The sequence below is a fragment of the Petromyzon marinus genome, chromosome 31 (genome assembly GCF_048934315.1).
Source record: "Petromyzon marinus isolate PM22_M1 ecotype Great Lakes invasive population chromosome 31, UKy_Petmar_22M1.pri1.0, whole genome shotgun sequence".
Classification (NCBI taxonomy): domain Eukaryota; kingdom Metazoa; phylum Chordata; class Hyperoartia; order Petromyzontiformes; family Petromyzontidae; genus Petromyzon; species Petromyzon marinus.
Window position 1 is genome coordinate 2,167,677 of NC_133697.1, and position 17,891 is coordinate 2,185,567.

General features: G+C 56.9%; 4 protein-coding genes across 4 annotated transcripts; all 4 read left to right on the forward strand.

The window, feature by feature from the left end:
- The first annotated feature begins 1,706 nt into the window (after positions 1 to 1,706).
- LOC142929527 (histone H2B type 3-B-like) lies at positions 1,707 to 3,016 on the forward strand. The gene has a single exon (XM_076070950.1). It carries the CDS (start codon positions 1,891 to 1,893, stop codon positions 2,290 to 2,292), a length of 402 nt encoding a protein of 133 aa, XP_075927065.1. The 5' UTR covers positions 1,707 to 1,890; the 3' UTR covers positions 2,293 to 3,016.
- Positions 3,017 to 3,298: 282 nt separating this feature from the next.
- On the forward strand, positions 3,299 to 3,814 carry LOC142929526 (histone H3). Its single transcript, XM_076070949.1, has one exon. The coding sequence runs from the start codon at positions 3,353 to 3,355 to the stop codon at positions 3,761 to 3,763; it is 411 nt and encodes a 136-aa protein (XP_075927064.1). The 5' UTR covers positions 3,299 to 3,352; the 3' UTR covers positions 3,764 to 3,814.
- A 768-nt stretch (positions 3,815 to 4,582) lies between these two features.
- Positions 4,583 to 5,454, forward strand: LOC142929529 (histone H2A). Its single transcript, XM_076070952.1, has one exon. The coding sequence runs from the start codon at positions 4,618 to 4,620 to the stop codon at positions 4,996 to 4,998; it is 381 nt and encodes a 126-aa protein (XP_075927067.1). The 5' UTR covers positions 4,583 to 4,617; the 3' UTR covers positions 4,999 to 5,454.
- An 11,300-nt stretch (positions 5,455 to 16,754) lies between these two features.
- On the forward strand, positions 16,755 to 17,513 carry LOC142929525 (histone H1-like). The gene has a single exon (XM_076070948.1). It carries the CDS (start codon positions 16,798 to 16,800, stop codon positions 17,452 to 17,454), a length of 657 nt encoding a protein of 218 aa, XP_075927063.1. The 5' UTR covers positions 16,755 to 16,797; the 3' UTR covers positions 17,455 to 17,513.
- The last annotated feature ends 378 nt before the right edge of the window (positions 17,514 to 17,891 follow it).

Below are 17,891 nucleotides of genomic sequence, written 5' to 3' on the forward strand. Positions count from 1 at the left end.
GGTTTAAAGGGCTATGCGATGGGCATGCGTGCGAGATGGGTATCCGCTCGCAACGTGGGAGTCCCCAGCCGACGGTTGGTAGCGCACACACTCCACGCGGCGCCGCTCCACCCACGCGGTGACCGCCGCAAACAGCAAGCTCACCCACGCTTCCACTCTCTTTCCACACCCGCGCAAAAACCACACCAGTCTGTTATGTAACGACCACCGCGACAGTAAGCACACCCACGCTTCCGCAAAAACCACACCAGTCCGTTATGTAACCGCCGACGATTTATTCCACCGCGCCGGCGAGCCCTTATTTAACCGAGTCAGTCGGGATCAGCGGGGCAGGACCAATCTATCTCTCGATAGTCGGCACTACACTCTACCTGTCCTCCCCTTTACCCTCTCCTGTTTTGCTCTTAAGCGAAGTCCCAACTCCCTCTCTCTCTCTCTTACTCACGGTTCGTCGTCACTGCCGTCTGGTCCTCGCGGCGCGTCGATACGTCCCACGGACGTTCGCGCGGCTGGACTCGGGAGTTGACGGACCTGGGGTCGACTCGAGTAGCCAGAGAACCTTTTTCCTTCGCCCTGACCCGCTTTATTCTTTCTACATCAAAGGGGCTACCTGGTGCCGACTCGCGGGCCAATCAGCTCGCTGGGATCACCCGCCAATCGGTAGGCCCATCTGTATCCCAGCATCCCCCGGGCCGTTGCTTTCAGCGACGTCCGCATCTAAATTTACCTGCTCAGCGACCCTCCAGCCAGAGGGCGACCCTGCTTTCCCGCCGCTCGTGGCTCTGCCCTCCTACCTGCCTGCTGACCCGTGTGTGTTGTGTGTGCTGTCTACCCGCGGTGGCTCGGCAGCCCCGTCGTGACCATGTAATTACAACCAAAGTCACGGCGCCGCGGTGGGTGTTAGCGTCGGGGGAGACCGTCCAATTCCCTGGCTGCAGGAAACCGTGAAGATTATCCCTTTACGAGGGCTTCTGGGTGAAAACCTGTCGGCCAGGGTGTCTCCCCACGCGCTCTAATGGTGGGGGGGAGTGCGTGCGTGTGTGTTCCGGTGGGGGGGGGGTGGGGAGGTGGTGGGGTGGAGCAATGTCGGCCTCGCCGCTCGGAGCGGCGCGATCGCAGGTGGGCCACCCGCCGATCGGCTCCGTGGCGGCGGCATCACATATCGTTTGCTTGTTGAGTTAGCGAATCTTCATCTGCTTCCAAATGAATGAAAGAAATCACAATATTCAAGACACGTCACATTTAACAAGGCGCAATTCTTGAACGCGTTAATACAGTACACATTTCTGGTATTTTTGCGTGAATTATTTTCAGCTGCAGCCGATTCCGATATTACGATATTACATTTGGCGCCACAATCTTACAGCACACTCGTCCTAATTGACGTAGCGCGCCAGAATGCTAATCTCCACTCGTAAAATACAGCACAACAGCGAAGTTATTTTTCCACACCGAGCGCATTTATTTTTCCAAATTGCTTTCATAAAACGCCCGTGCTGTATTAGACAAGTTGAGAAACAAAAAAAGAAGCAAAAAAGCCACGCTAAAAAACAAAAACACTATACTGCATTGGGTTTTCTTGTCATCCTTTTTAAAACAAAAGCAATGCCATGGCTGCAATTCACTAATATACATGTTTGTACATTACATTGTGTTATATTCACAAGTCTTTTTTGCAGTAAAAAAATTAACGATATTAAAGTGAACATCGCGTCCGCGTTTCTCATTGGAGGCTGATGGAGAGGGATGGTACTAAAAGAGCCACTCCGCAGCGCCGCGCACTACGATCCTCTGATTTGCATCTCGCCTCCTATAAAAAGAGATCAACGCGCGTACGACAGGCACACTCGTTCTCGTCCTTTCTGACGTGCTACAGCTGTACGCGGCGACATGCCCGATCCTCCCGCATCAAAGAGCGCTGGGCCGGCGAAGGTTCCTGCCCCCAAGAAGGGCTCCAAGAAGGCCGTGACCAAGGCTACGCGCAAGGATGGCAAGAAGCGACGCCACCGCAGGAAGGAGAGCTACGCAATTTACATCTATAAGGTGATGAAGCAGGTGCACCCCGATACCGGCATCTCGTCCAAGGCCATGAGCATCATGAACTCGTTCGTCAACGACATCTTCGAGCGCATCGCTTCCGAGGCGTCCCGCTTGGCGCACTACAACAAGCGCTCCACCATCACCTCTCGGGAGATCCAGACCGCAGTGCGACTGCTGCTCCCCGGCGAGCTGGCAAAGCACGCCGTGTCTGAGGGCACCAAGGCCGTCACCAAGTACACGAGCTCCAAGTAAGCTTCGACTCAACCATTAATTACAAAGGCTCTTTTCAGAGCCACCCACATCTCCGAACCTGCTTGTGCCATTGTTAGCAGGAGCGCAAAACGAAACTTCAAACATAGAGCACTTGTCCAGGGTTTTGACGTTGCGCGCCGATTTCTCGTCGGCGTAGACCGGGCTGGAGTCGCAGCCGGGCGCTCGGGACTCGCGGTGACGCGAGGCGCCGTCTGCTGCTGCCGAATGCAGCAGCGGCCCCGCTCTCGGTTCACGCGGACATCGTTCATTGAGTGAAATGGAGAGATCCAGCGCATTTTTACCTGTACCCACGTGAAAAAAAGCAATAACTATATATGCCACATCATATTCACCATTGATCTCATCTGCAGCCGATCCAGATATAACATTGGATATGTGGCGCCATAACCTTGCACTGCAATATATTTAATTCCTGGTTGTCACGGGAAAGCATAGTGTGAACGCGATATCGGAATAGGCGACAATTTCTCATGGGGCGAATTTATACTTCAGTGATCGTGATTTTTAATTTTTACAAGTGAAATACAACCTAGTTTAAATGTATTTTCGGGCACGAACTAACATTTTGCACGTATATATAAAAGTAAGCGCCTAGCATGGATTACTCGTGCAGTATAACTGATGATCATCTCAATGCCAAGAGAATAGATATATATATCCCTGTGATCACCTCTTTCCGGCATTTTTGCGTATTATTGTTTACAATGAAGTGCAGTTTCTTCACTTTATTTAGATTGATGCAGAGCACTGTAAAGTTGTTTTCGGAAAGGTTTTTGCTTGAGAAAAGAAAATCCGTTAAAGACATCAACGGCGCTCAAAGGTACTACTGCATTGTGATGCGGCATTCTGAAATGATACAAACTATGCACATTTTGTTGATTAAGAAGAGGAGTTCACGACTCGAGATCAGTGCACGCTGCCAACCAACCAGCACGCGCCTCTTCGCACGTCACGACTCCGCTGACCAGTGAGCGCGCGCTCTGCGCTACATAAGCCGCCTTCTCCCCGCCTGTAAGAATATCTTTGCTCTCACCAAGCCATGGCTCGTACCAAGCAGACGGCTCGTAAGTCCACGGGGGGCAAGGCTCCACGCAAACAGCTCGCCACGAAGGCAGCCCGAAAGAGCGCTCCGGCCACGGGCGGCGTCAAGAAGCCTCACCGCTACAGGCCCGGCACCGTCGCTTTGCGCGAGATCCGCCGTTACCAGAAGTCCACTGAGTTGCTCATCCGCAAACTGCCCTTCCAGCGCCTCGTCAGGGAGATCGCGCAGGACTTCAAGACCGACCTGCGCTTCCAGAGCTCCGCTGTCATGGCTCTGCAGGAGGCCAGCGAAGCGTACCTTGTTGCGCTCTTCGAGGACACCAACCTGTGCGCCATCCACGCCAAGCGCGTCACCATCATGCCCAAGGACATTCAGCTCGCCCGCCGCATTCGTGGCGAGCGCGCTTGATCGCCCAACTCGGCCCTCAAAGCACAACACAAAGGCTCTTTTCAGAGCCACCACTTTCGCATGAAAAAGCTAACTTGTGTGTCCTTTAAAGTCCGCATGCCTGTTACGGCGACCTTCGTTTGCCAGTCACGGCTATCACGAGTCGCAAGGCTTAAGCGACCAAGTTCATTTTCTATACCCCTCTGCTCATATTTTGCAATATCACAAGTCCGTGTTGTATTTAAGCGTTGTGGAACCATGTCTACATAATGTACAGTAAACGGCTGATTTCGGTGAAATACATGAACTATTAAACGCTGTTTAAAGCTCAAGCTGAAAATACGTTCGCATTTTGCAAACTAAGAGACGCACATATATATTTCTAGGCATTGCCCGAAGAGGCGGTTAAATTAATATATAAATACACCGTATAGGCGCATGGGATATCAATCATGAGCTCAAGGCTATCACAATGATTTCTTATAACCAATGAGGTCCCTCAAATGATGATTATAATAAATAATACATTGATAGTGGCGGAATCAGCTTGCCGCTGAACTTGTTTACGGTTAACTCTATCATGCTTAAAACTTGAACCTATTAAGAACGTGTATCGCATTGTTTCATTCATAAGTTGTTCCCGTATGAAAACTATATATGGATATATATAATTAAAGTCAGCATGGAATCCTCGCGTCCAGGCTTTTCATTGGTCTCTCAGGAGAGGGCGGGACCGAACGAGAGGAGCCATTCAGCAGCGACGCGCTCTACGATCCTCTTCTCAGCTATAAAAGTCGCTCAAGGAAGTGCGGATGATCATCACAACTCGTGCTTGCATTGTCTCCAGTGCTAGTAGTAGTTTCGGTTTCCTCACCATGTCAGGACGCGGCAAGACCGGTGGCAAATCTCGCGCAAAGGCAAAGTCCCGCTCTTCCCGCGCCGGTCTGCAGTTCCCCGTGGGCCGCGTTCACAGGCTGCTCCGCAAGGGCAATTACGCCCAGCGGGTCGGCGCTGGAGCACCCGTCTACCTGGCAGCCGTGCTCGAGTACCTCTCTGCCGAGATCCTCGAGCTGGCTGGCAATGCCGCCCGCGACAACAAGAAGACGAGGATCATCCCCCGACACCTGCAGCTCGCGGTGCGCAACGACGAGGAGCTGAACAAGCTCATGGGCGGCGTGACCATCGCCCAGGGCGGTGTGTTGCCAAACATCCAGGCCGTGCTGCTGCCCAAGAAGACCTCTCAGGCAAAGAAGTGAACGCGCCGACGCCTCTACCACCACAATAACGGCTCTTTTCAGAGCCACCCACTTGCTTGCAAAGAGCTCGGACAGTCGTACACAGGGGTTGTGTTATTAGTGAGGACACCGTCGTCTCGTGGCCCTCGTCCCAGATTACTCGCAATTAAACGAATGCTCTGCTGATTATAGATACCCCTTTTCTCTAATTTAGTAACGGTGTTTGAGCAGCATTCCAACATTGCATCAATCATGAAGCATGGTTTAGAATAAATTGAGGGCGTTAGTATTTTAAGAAAGTATTCTTTTTCAGAAAAAAAACCCGTTCTTTTTGAGCGGTCAGATTGCATAGGCTATTTGACGCCATCACCTTACAGTACACACGCACCAATTGACTGAAGTTTTTTTTTTCCGGAAATGAGCGATGGAGGGCTTAAAAGGGACTGGGACGTGTGTTGCTGTGCGTTGGTGCAATAAATAAGTGCTTTAACAATTCTACAACTCCTTCACAATGAATAATTTACTACAGTATAGAGTTATTATTAATGATTGACACGTGACATAAGTAGCCTAGGATTTCGAGGTTTTTTTGCATCGTTATGAACACCTTGGTACTTTTCTCGCCTTCAAACAAATGAAGAGGATTCGTAGAATAGTTGAAACACTGCTTGAATTCACCAACGCACAGCAACACTCGTTCCAAACCAACCCCTAACACCCGTCCCACAGCCCCCTTTAACCTCTCCGCCCTTGCTCCCAATACACATCCACGTCTGATACGCCTCTGGACCTGGTGACGTCATTTGCCCTTTAACTTTTGACTCGTCCAGATTATTCCCGCGCGTGTGATTGGTGCGTGTTCCTGAGAGCGGAGATGTCGTGTCTGCGTGGTGCATGTGCGTAAGGGTGGCTCGCAGATCCCTTACACAATAAATTCCATCAACATTGCTTGCGTACTCCTTGAAATGATGGGTCGGATCCTCGCTGCACTTCGACTCGTCACACGGACGTTCGAGTGGCTGGGAAGTCGACGGGCCCGAGCCTGGCTTGAGTACAATACGAACTAACTCTTATCCCTACCCTCTCTCCTATTTTTTTTTAAGTCCTCTACATCAAAGATAAATCGGTGCTAATCCGCTGGCCTCCCGTACAATCAGGTGCTTCGGATTTCCCGCCACTCTCCCGCGACCGGTGCTCTCTCAAGACGTCCGCTCTTTACCCTCTAAACAAGCGCATCTGTCCTCCCAATCAGAGGATCGGCCCTGTTTTTCCCGTCGTTCGTGACTCCGTCCCTCCGCTACCTGCCTGCTGACCCGTGTGTGTTGTGTGCGCTTTCTACCCGCGGTGGCTCAGCAGCCCCGTCGTGACCATGTAATTACAACCAAAGTCACGGCGCCGCGGTGCACATTTGCATCGGGGGAGGTCGCCCAATTCCCTGGTCGCAGGAAACCGTGAAACTTGGTCCCATGAGAGGTCTTCTAGGTGAAAACCTGTCGGCCACGTGACCTCCCCTCGGCGCTCTATGTGGGGGTGTGTGTGTGTGTTCATGTGTGGGGGGTGGTGAGGGAAGAGCAGTGTCGGCCCCGTCGCTCGGAGGTGGCGGCGTTGCGGCCACGGCGTCGGCAGGACGGCTTCGCTGCTGCGTCATCACAGTTGCAGGCACGGCTCCGACGGAGCGGCTTCGCTGCTGTGGCACCACAAGTACGAAAGAGAGAGTTGGGATTTAAGCGTAAAAGCCTAGGGAGGTTAATTCGAAATAGGCGGGACAGATTGGGTTTTAGACCGTCGGGAACAGGTTAGTTATTCTACTAATATTGACTCCGGGCTACGTAATAATTATGCTCGGACTCGCCGAGAATAAACTGTTAGTGTTCAATAACCTTGTCGTGTGGTGTCTGCGAGTGTGGGAAGAGCGCATGGCGGTGTGAGTCCGCTAGTCGTAAAACGAAGATTTGCGCGCAAATAACTCTATTGAGGCGGCCAGTGTGCGCGCACCCGACCGAAGTTCCTGCGTCATTGTGCCCTGTGTTTGTGCGCGAGTGCGTATTTTCCCACGTGTTTGCGCTCGCCCACGCGTGTTCGCTCGGGAATTAACGCGCAGGCATTATCGCCCGTAGTGTGCCGGGGATTGACGCGCGAATATTACGTAGTAAATTGAGCGTGGGGGGGGGGCGAATGAGGCTGCGTAGTAGCTCCTTACCCACGCCAGCGCCCGCGCCGCAGCTGGTCTATTTTCTGCGCGTGTACGTGGTGAGCGACGGTAGACTCGCACGGGTACGCACGAGATTATTAATAAGGCTATTTTTAGCGCGTGCACGAGGTGGCCAATAGGGGCGGGTGGCTGCGCGTACCCGAGTGTGGGCAGCGGCGCGCACGGGCGCTCCCGTGCAAGGAGTCTGGGAGTGTGTGTGTGAATGACCCGAGGTGGCCGAGAGCCAGGCAAGAGTTTCGTCTCACAGGGGGGATGCGGAGGCAGCGAGGTAGAAGCACTCACACCACGGTTAATGGTATGGTTTGTCAACATGGAGTATAATAGCGCCTCGCAGCTGTCTCTCTCCCCCTCCTCTGTTCCGACCATGGACGAACTCGTCCGTCTGAACGGGGCCCGTAGCTATCCGTGGTGCTAAAGTTGAGGCTTAAAGGCCGTGATCTGAACGTGGCTCTTTCACTCCAGCGCTGTCCTACCAGACAGTCTCGTCCCTTCACCTGATGAAGGCCGCTTGTGTTGTGGCCGAAACGTCGTGAGAATATTATTGTTATTTTATTTTATCAATTTATTATTTTATTCTCATTCTACGTGACTTTACCGAAAGAACCAAAAAAGAAGAGTCACTTGAGTTGAATGTGAGTGGTGATGATTGCGCGCCGTGCCTCGACCTTGTTCAAGGCGCGCAATTGTGATGCCGCCGCCACGGAGCCGATCGGCGGGTGGCCCACCTGCGATCTCGCCGCCCCGAGCGGCGAGGCCGACATTGCTCCACGCCACCACCTCCCCACCCCCCCCCACCGGAACACACACGCACGCACTCCCCCCACCATTAGAGCGCGTGGGGAGACACCCTGGCCAACAGGTTTTCACCCAGAAGCCCTCGTAAAGGGATAATCTTCACGGTTTCCTGTGGCCAGGGAATTGGACGGTCTCCTCCGACGCTAACACCCACCGCGGCGCCGTGACTTTGGTTGTAATCACATGGTCACGACGGGGCTGCTGAGCCACCGCGGGTAGAAAGCACACACAACACACACGGGTCAGCAGGCAGGTAGGAGGGCAGAGCCACGAGCGGCGGGAAAGCAGGGTCGCCCTCTGGCTGGAGGGCCGCTGAGCAGGTAAATTTAGATGCGGACGTCGCTGAAAGCAACGGCCCCGGGGATGCTGGGATACAGATGGGCCTACCGATTGGCGGGTGATCCCAGCGAGCTGATTGGCCCGCGAGTCGGCACTAGGTAGCCCCTTTGATGTAGAAAGAATAAAGCGGGTCAGGGCGAGGGGAAAAGGTTCTCTGGCTACTCGAGTCAACCCCAGGCCCGTCAACTCCCGAGCCCAGCCGCGCGAACGTCCGTGGGACGTATAGACGCGCCGCGAGGACCAGCCAGCAGTGACGATGAACCGTGAGTAAGAGAGAGAGAGAGAGAGGGAGTTGGGACTTAGCTTAAGAGGAAAACCAGAGAGGGTAAAGGGGAGGACAGGTAGAGTGTAGTGCCGACTATCGAGAGATAGATTGGTCCTGCCCCGCTGATCCCGACTGACTCGGTTAAATAAGGGCTCGCCGACGCGGTGGAATAAATCGTCGGCGGTTACATAACGGACTGGTGTGGTTTTTGCGCGGGTGTGGAAAGAGAGTGGAAGCGTGGGTGCGCTTGCTGTTATCGGCGGTCGCCGCGTGTGTGGAGCGGCGCCGCGTGGAGTGTGTGCGCTACCAACCGTCGGCTGCGGACTCCCACGTTGCGAGCGGATACCCATCTCGCACGCATGCCCATCGCATAGCCCTTTAAACCCGTTTAATCCAATCCCCCCAATCGCCGGAGTGAGCACGAACGACGTCGCTTACCCTCCGACCTTTGACCCCCTGTTACCCGAGTGTGATTGGTGCGTGGGACGGCGCGGGCGGGGAGCGTCGCGTTTGGGTGCCGGCGAAGCGCTAGCGGGTCCCAGGGAGGTCGAGGGTGATGCCTCAACGGCAGGAAACCCGGACATGGGGGGGGACGGCACAGGGGGGGGAACAGGAGCGCGACGACCTTTCCCCGCCAGGGGAGGAGTGCGGCGGCAGCAGCTCCCACACTAGTGGAGAGTCTGGGAGCGTCGGTACTTCGCGGACAGGGTCGCAGGCAGGAGAGATCCCGGAGGCCGGCGACCCTAACAATTTGGCGTCAGAAGCGGTACGAACCCCCGCGTTACCCCACGCGAAAATAAGGCATATATTCACTGGCCGGGGTACACCTTCGTGGAAAGCATTTGCCCGCAACGTCCTAGGGGCTAAGGAAATTAATGGGTGGACGGACGCGCAGACGCTACGTCAACTTAATATGAATCTGGATGGGCGGGCAGCCGATTTTGTGGAAGCCCTACCCGCAAGCGCGCAGACACAGCTAGAGGAGCTGATGCGCCGACTTGATCTGCGCTTCGGTACGCGCGATGAGGAGGAGGCAAAAGCGGCCTTAGAGGCACGCCGTCGCCAACCCGGCGAGGACCTGCGCAATTATGCCGAGGATGTGCGTGAGCTAACAAAGATCGCACTCCCGAGGTACACCACGGAAGCGATTGAGGAGCTGGCCGCAGAGAAAATCCAGCGATACTTAACGCGCACGGAGTGGTGGCAGCCAGACGTGAACAGTACGCGCCTCCCCTTTGATGCCCTTGTCGAGCGCGCGCGCAAATGTGAAAGAATTTCTAGCGAACGTGCACAGCTCCGAGGACTGGGACGGGAGCGCACCATCGCAAGTCTGTCCACCGAGGAGGAAGAGGAGGAACAGGAGCTCGCCAGGATAGTAGGGGGTCGGGAAAGGGGGCCTCCGGTATCCCGCGAGACCACCCCGGGATGGGTAGCGGGGATACAGGCGGGCATCGGGGGGATCGACAACAAAGTAACCCAAGTGGACAACAAGGTAACCCAAGTACGGGCACATATGACTACGCTGCAGACTACGGTAGAGACGATTCAGACCGAGTTGGGAGGGCTAGCTGGGAGGGTAGCCCGATTAGAAGCAGAGTCTGGGCAGCGGCGCACTGGGGGGAGAGGGAGCGGGCAGGGTGCCCACTATGGAGCCGCCACCCCCCACCCGGGCGTGTTATATGTGCGGCCGTCAGGGGCATCTCATGAGAGACTGCCCACAGATCGCCCGCGCTAGATATACCGAAGGGTTAAACGCCAACGCCCCCTAGAGAGTGGACCACCTAGGGGTGCAATCACCGAGGTCCCGAAACAAAACGACGATAATAATAATGGTAAGCAAGTGACACCCACACAGGTCACGGCCACAACACCCAAGGACGCGGTGAGGACGGGCGACTGGCTATGGGAGCTGGTGGCAGGAATCACGGGGGCCACGTCACTGGTGGAAGGACAGGTGAACGGGCAGCGCACCCGGATCCTACTGGACACGGGGGCCGTAGCCTCACTCGTGAGCGCCGCGCACTGCAGCGTGCTCGGGGTTGACGTGAGCCGCCTGCCGGCCCCAGATTGCGCGCTGCACACAGCGAGCGGAGCCGAGATGGGGTTGCTGGGAAGGATCTCCCTCGAGGTCCGTCTCGGAAACCAGGTGTGCACTCAGGAGTTCTACATCTCGAGTGTGCTGTGCCACGAGTGTATCGCAGGTACCGACCTCCTGGAAAAGCTGGGGCTCAACGTGCAGCCTCGACAGCGGTGCGCCACCGTGGAAGGCAGCGGGGAACGGATTCCATTCCTGGGACGGGAGCCGAATCGCCCCCGCTTCACACCTGTGGCCGCTACCCTGACGACGGCCGTCACCATCGGGCCGCTCGCCGAGATGCTGGTGCCTGTGGCGACACCCTCCACCGACCCCGCGCACCGACCATAGGGGGAGGTAATGCTAACTCCTCACCCGGAGTTGCAAAACGATACGGGGTTGTGGGGTCAGCCACGTTGGTAAACGCCGATGGGGGCCGATTGTTCATGCGTGTGTTTAACCCCCACGGCACCCCAGCAATATTACGACGGCGCACCACAGTAGCCACCGTGCACCCCCTACACGCGCGCCACTCCAGCGACTCGGTATTCGCACTCTGGGCGGAGGACCCCGGTCGCTCCGAGGACCAACAAGAGCTGGCCTGGCGAGTCGGCCCGACTCCCCACGCCGAGGTCGTCCCCCTTCTTGACGCGGTACACGTACCTTGGGCAGATTTACCCAAGGGAGAGGCCGATCAGCTACGCGGGTTACTGCGGGAGTACGCCGACGTGTTCAGCGAACACGATTCAGACGTGGGTCGCACAGATCTCGTTAAGCACCAAATCGACACCGGGGCCGCCCGACCCATAAAACTCCCCGCGTACCGCGTGGGCGCACCCGAACGCGCCCAGATCAAAGAGGCGGTCAGGGACATGCTCCGCGATAACATAATTCAGCCCTCGGCGAGCCCCTGGTCTGCCCCGGTGGTGCTAGTAACAAAAAAGGACGGGTCAACCCGGTTTTGCGTCGATTACCGCAAACTAAACGCAGTCACCCTCGGCGACGCCTTTCCCATACCGCGCATCGACGACACCTTTGACAGCCTCGCCGGAGTGCGGTATTTTTCCACCCTCGATCTCGCGTCCGGGTACTGGCAGGTGGAGATGACGGAGGAGGAACGGCCAAAAACCGCATTCACCACCCCGATGGGGCTATTCGAGTTTCGAGTACTCCCGTTCGGGCTCACCAACGCGCCCGCGACGGTCCAGCGGCTGATGGAGTTGGTGATGCGGGGCTTGCAGTGGGAGCAATGCCTGATTTACCTGGATGATGTGATCGTGTTCAGTAGATCTCTGTCTGAGCACTGGTCCAGGTTACGGGAGGTGTTCCAGCGACTGCGAGCGGCTCATCTCAAGCTCAAGCCGCGTAAGTGTTACATCGCACAGCGCGAGGTGGGGTACCTCGGACATCGCGTCAGCGAGGCGGGGGTGCGCACCGATCCGGACAAGGTACGCGCCGTAGTGGATTGGCCACAGCCAAGAAACCTGTCGGAGATAAGGTCATTCTTGGGGCTCGCCACCTATTACCGTCGATTTGTAAAGGGATTCAGCGAGATTGCACGCCCCCTCACCCAACTCACTTCCCCCAAGAACCCCTATCAGTGGACGGAGGCCTGCCAGACGGCCTTCATCACCCTCAAAGACCACCTCACACACACCCCCACACTGGCTTTCCCCGATTTTACCACCGACTTTATTTTGGACACCGACGCCTGCAGCAGCGGGCTGGGTGCGGTGTTGTCGCAGGTGCAGGAAGGGGTGGAACGGGTGATTGCGTACGCCAGCCGGACCCTGAGCGGGGCCGAGCTGAACTACTGTGTGACCCGTCAGGAATTGTATGCTGTGATCTTCGCGTGTAAACAGTTTCGGCCGTATTTATACGGCAGGAAATGTCGAGTGCGCACGGACCATTATGCTCTGCAGTTCCTCCTCACCTTCAAGGAACCGCGGGGGCAGATGGCCCGATGACTGGCGCAGCTGCAGGAGTACAACCTGCAGATCGAATACCAGGCGGGGCGGACGCATGCAAACGCGGACGCATTATCACGGCGACCCGCGGTGTGTGCCGAGACGAGGGCGGAGGAGGCCTGCCCGTGCTTCACGGGGGGACGTTGCCGACAGGCAACGGACCCCCGGGAACCCGCTGAACCTAACCCCCCCCCGGCGAGAGAGAGTGCGGTATGCGCCACAGAGACCCCCACAGGTGGAGGCGCAGACCCAGTCGGCCGCCCGGCGAGCGCAGGGCCCACGACTCGGGACCCAGCGGACCACCCCGCCCCGATCGGACGGATCCAGTAGGACGTCGGCTGCGCCTTCCCGGGCCTGAGCGACGAGCAGCTGAGGCAGACCCAGCAGCGGGATCCGGATCTGGCGGCGGTGGAAGCGGCCCTGCGGGAGGGGAAAAGCACCCTACCAGGGCCCTGGAGCGGTTTGTATGCCCGGTTATGTGTGCAGAACGGGGTGGTACGGGAGTTAACCGAGGCAGGCCAGCCGGGGTGCATCTGTGTTCCCACCCAGGTGCGACCCCAGCTGCTACGGCTGGTACACGACCACCCGCTCGGGGGCCATGACGGGGAACGGCGCACTCGGGAGACTCTGCGCCGCCAGTATCTCTGGCCCAAATTGACGCAAGATGTGGCCGCCTGGGTACAGGGCTGCCGCGCTTGTCAGCAGTGCGGGCCGAAACCGGCACGATACCAAGTACCCCTAAGGTCGTTCCGCGTCAGTCGGACTAACCAGCTGGTCGGCATCGATCTCCAGGGGCCGTTCCCACGATCCCACCGGGGCAACCGCTATATCCTCGTAGCGGTGGAATACTTCACCCGCTACCCCGTGGCGGTGGCTATCCCCGATAAAACGGCCCTGGTAGTAGCCCGGGCGTTCGTGGAGCACTATGTACTTAAGCACGGGATCCCGGAGCGAGTCCTTACCGACCAGGGTAGCGAGTTCGAGGCCGAGTTGTTTCAGGCGCTGTGCCGTGAGTTCGGAATTCAGAAAGACCGAACCACAGCGTACCACCCCCAGGCGAACGGTATGGTTGAACGTATGAATCAGACTCTGGCCGGAAAGCTCAAGCGTATGGCGGCCGCAAACCAACGGGATTGGGACGAACACCTCCCCTACGCCCTGTTCGCCTACGCCACCACGGTGCACACATCGACGGGACAAACCCCGTTCCTAATGATGTTTGGTCGTGAGTCTCGTCTACCCGCAGACTTGCTGTTCGGCATTCCTCCACCCCAAACGGAGGAAGGGAGTCGCCTCGTGGAACATCTGATGGAGACCCTACGAGGGGTCCGGGACCGGGCCTACCCGCAAGGGGAGGCCGCGCATCGGCGACAGGAACAGAGCACCCGACCCCGCGTGGAGCCCCCCCTTTTCTTGACAGGCACCAAGGTGTGGCTACACACCCCTCGCGTCGGGGCCGGACAGGTGGGGAAGCTGACCACCTACTGGCGGGGACCCTGGACCGTGGTACGGCAGATCTCTCCCTGGACGGTATTAATCCAGGGTGGAGAGAGGGGCCGAGAAACGGTGGTTAACGTCCGCCGCTTAAAACCATGGAGGGCAGCCCCGGCGGGGGAGAACCTCGCTGCCCGAGTACCGCGAAATCCCGGTGCCCCTGCGCCACCCGTGCTCGGGGGCCTCGCGCACTACATGGGCCCCGCCGGGCCCCCAGCCCCGAAGCGTCCCGGCCCCGCCAGAGGACGGCGGGGACGCCGCTCCTTAAACCCCGCTGCCGCGGAGTTTGTCCCCCAGCCCCCAGGTGCCGAGAGACCGGAGGAGCCACTGGAGTGGAGAAGGAGACCGCTGCAGGAAACCCCGAGGACGGAGCCACCTCCCCCGAGGCCAGCCACGAGATCCGGGCGGATCCCCCGGACCCCGCAGCGCTACCTCGTGGGCGCGGTCCAGGCGAGGTGCTCCAGTCAACCCGGGACGGGGACTGGCACCTCGGGGGGCTATGTGATGCCGCCGCCACGAAGCCGATCGGCGGGTGGCCCACCTGCGATCTCGCCGCCCCGAGCGGCGAGGCCGACATTGCTCTACCCCACCACCTCCCCACCCCCCCCCCACCGGAACACACACGCATGCACTCCCCCCACCATTAGAGCGCGTGGGGAGACACCCTGGCCGACAGGTTTTCACCCAGAAGCCCTCGTAAAGGGATAATCTTCACGGTTTCCTGCGGCCAGGGAATTGGACGGTCTCCTCCGACGCTAACACCCACCGCGGCGCCGTGACTTTGGTTGTAATTACATGGTCACGACGGGGCTGCTGAGCCACCGCGGGTAGAAAGCACACACAACACACACGGGTCAGCAGGCAGGTAGGAGGGCAGAGCCACGAGCGGCGGGAAAGCAGGGTCGCCCTCTGGCTGGAGGGCCGCTGAGCAGGTAAATTTAGATGCGGACGTCGCTGAAAGCAACGGCCCGGGGGATGCTGGGATACAGATGGGCCTACCGATTGGCGGGTGACCCCAGCGAGCTGATTGGCCCGCGAGTCGGCACTAGGTAGCCCCTTTGATGTAGAAAGAATAAAGCGGGTCAGGGCGAGGGGAAAAGGTTCTCTGGCTACTCGAGTCAACCCCAGGCCCGTCAACTCCCGAGCCCAGCCGCGCGAACGTCCGTGGGATGTATAGACGCGCCGCGAGGACCAGCCGGCAGTGACGACGATCCCTGAGTAAGAGAGAGAGAGAGAGAGGGAGTTGGGACTTAGCTTAAGAGGAAAACCGGAGAGGGTAAAGGGGAGGACAGGTAGAGTGTAGTGCCGACTATCGAGAGATAGATTGGTCCTGCCCCGCTGATCCCAACTGACTCGGTTAAATAAGGGCTCGCCGACGCGGTGGAATAAATCGTCGGCGGTTACATAACGGACTGGTGTGGTTTTTGCGGAAGCGTGGGTGCGCTTGCTGTTATCGGCGGTCGCCGCGTGTGTGGAGAGGCGCCGCGTGGAGTGTGTGCACTACCAACCGTCGGCTGCGGACTCCCACGTTGCGAGCGGATACCCATCTCGCACGCATGCCCATCGCATAGCCCTTTAAACCCGTTTAATCCAATCCCCCCAATAACCGGAGTGTGCACGAACGACGTCGCTTACCCTCCGACCTTTGACCCCCTGTTACCCACGTGTGATTGGTGCGTGGGACGGCGCGGGCGGGGAGCGTCGCGTTTGGGTGCCGGCGAAGCGCTAGCGGGTCCCAGGGAGGTCGAGGGTGATGCCTCACCGGCAGGAAACCCGGACTCGGGGGGGGACGGCACAAGGGGGGGAACAGGAGCGCGACGACCTTTCCCCGCCAGGGGAGGAGTGCGGCGGCGGCAGCTCCCACACTAGTGGAGACTCTGGGAGCGTCGGTACTTCGCGGACAGGGTCGCAGGCAGGAGAGATCCCGGGGGCCGGCGACCCTAACACAATCATTCTGCAGTGCATAGCGATCATGAGCCACTCACCTCTTGCCACGTAATATGTTAAACTACGTGTTTAATGTCGGTAAATTTTGAGTAATTTGCTTCAGTTTGTGTTCCATTTCAAAATCCATGTATTTATTCATTTTAAAGTACGATTAAAACGTTAAATCTAAAAGTTCGGTGACAGGGGATGGTTGACATGACGCGCAGTCCTCACCATAGCGCGAGAGTAGGAATCGCGTGCGCGCGAGCCAACATTTAAATTGAAAATATTTAGCTGGACTTAAATATGAGTAGTCTGTTGAAGCATTTTGTCTTGCAAAAAATTCGAGTGCGTTTTAAATAGTGAAGACAATCATCGTATCTTGCCCTGACCGAACAATTTCTCCCAACTGTTGGTTGTTCACTTGTTTTGAATTAGAATTTAAATCGTGAACATTGCCGTAGATTGCATAAGTTACGTACATTAAAGAAATTATATTCGTGGTAATTTATCAACTAGATGCATTTAAGTATGAACGTTACGGGAATCGAGCCCAAAGGCAGGGGTGATTGACAAGGCGAGTATGGTGGCAGCTCATTCACCGGAGCTGAGTGCTGGGTGATCTCAGCGACGTCCGCACATACTCTACGCCGCTTCTATAATAAACCTTGGGCCTGGAGGATGCTCGTCACGAATTTGTGAGAGCGCTGATTTCAAAGAGGCCAGGCGATAAAAACGACGTTTTGACATGGTGGAAACTGCTCCTGCTCAACCACCAGCTGCGGCTACTTCAGCGCTTAAAAGCCCCAAAAAGAAGCGCACCGCTCCAAAGGCCAAGAAGGTCGGCCCCAGCGTGTCCGAGCTCATCCTCAAGGCTCTCGCCAGCAGCAAGGAGAGGAACGGCGTGTCTCTTCCTGCGCTCAAAAAGTCGCTCGCTGCCGGAGGATACGACGTGGAGAAGAACAATGCCCGCTTGAAGTTAGCCATCAAGAAGCTTGTGGCCAAAGATGCCGTGGCGCAAGTGAAGGGCAGCGGCGCGTCTGGCTCTTTCAAACTCAACAAGAAGGAAAAGGCTGCCGCAAAGGCTAAGCCCAAATCGTCAACGGCAAAGCCCGCGGCTAAAAAGCCCGCTGCAGCCAAGAAGGTGAAGAAGCCCGCGGCAGCCAAGAAGACCGCGCCCAAGAAGTCTCCTAAGAAAGCAAAGAAGTCCGCGGCTGCCAAGAGCCCCAAAAAGGTGAAGTCGGCTGTTAAGCCCAAGAAGGCGGCAAAGAGCCCAGCCAAGCCCAAGGCTGCGAAGCCCAAGGTCGCTAAGCCCAAGACCGTCAAGGCAAAGGCCACCAAACCCAAGGTGGCCAAGCCCAAGAAGGCCGTGGCCAAGCCCAAGAAGTCCGCGCTAAAGAAGTGAATCCGATCGGACGATGCTCGATTCCCTCCACCCCAACGGCTCTTTTCAGATCCACCCACTTAGTTCAAAAAGTGAACCATATGTTGCTGCGCGTCAATTAGTTAATCGTTAACACCTGACAGTGTATTACATTGAAGCTTTATGCGTGCCATATTCTGTAAGTCAAACCCATTTACGGCGTGGCGATGGTTGCTCGCCGTGTCTCGGCCCTGATCAAGGAGCTCGACGGTGCAGTTAAATCGTGAGGATTTGTGTAGATTGGATAAGTTACGTACATTCGCCAAATTATCTTGACATTTTACCCACTTGATGTGTTTTAAGCATTGATGTGATGGGAGTAATCGAGCCCGAAAGCAGGGATCATAAACAGGCGAGGCAGGTGGCAGCTCCCTCACTCGAACTGAGTGCAGAGTAATCTCAGCGACGTCCGCATTCTC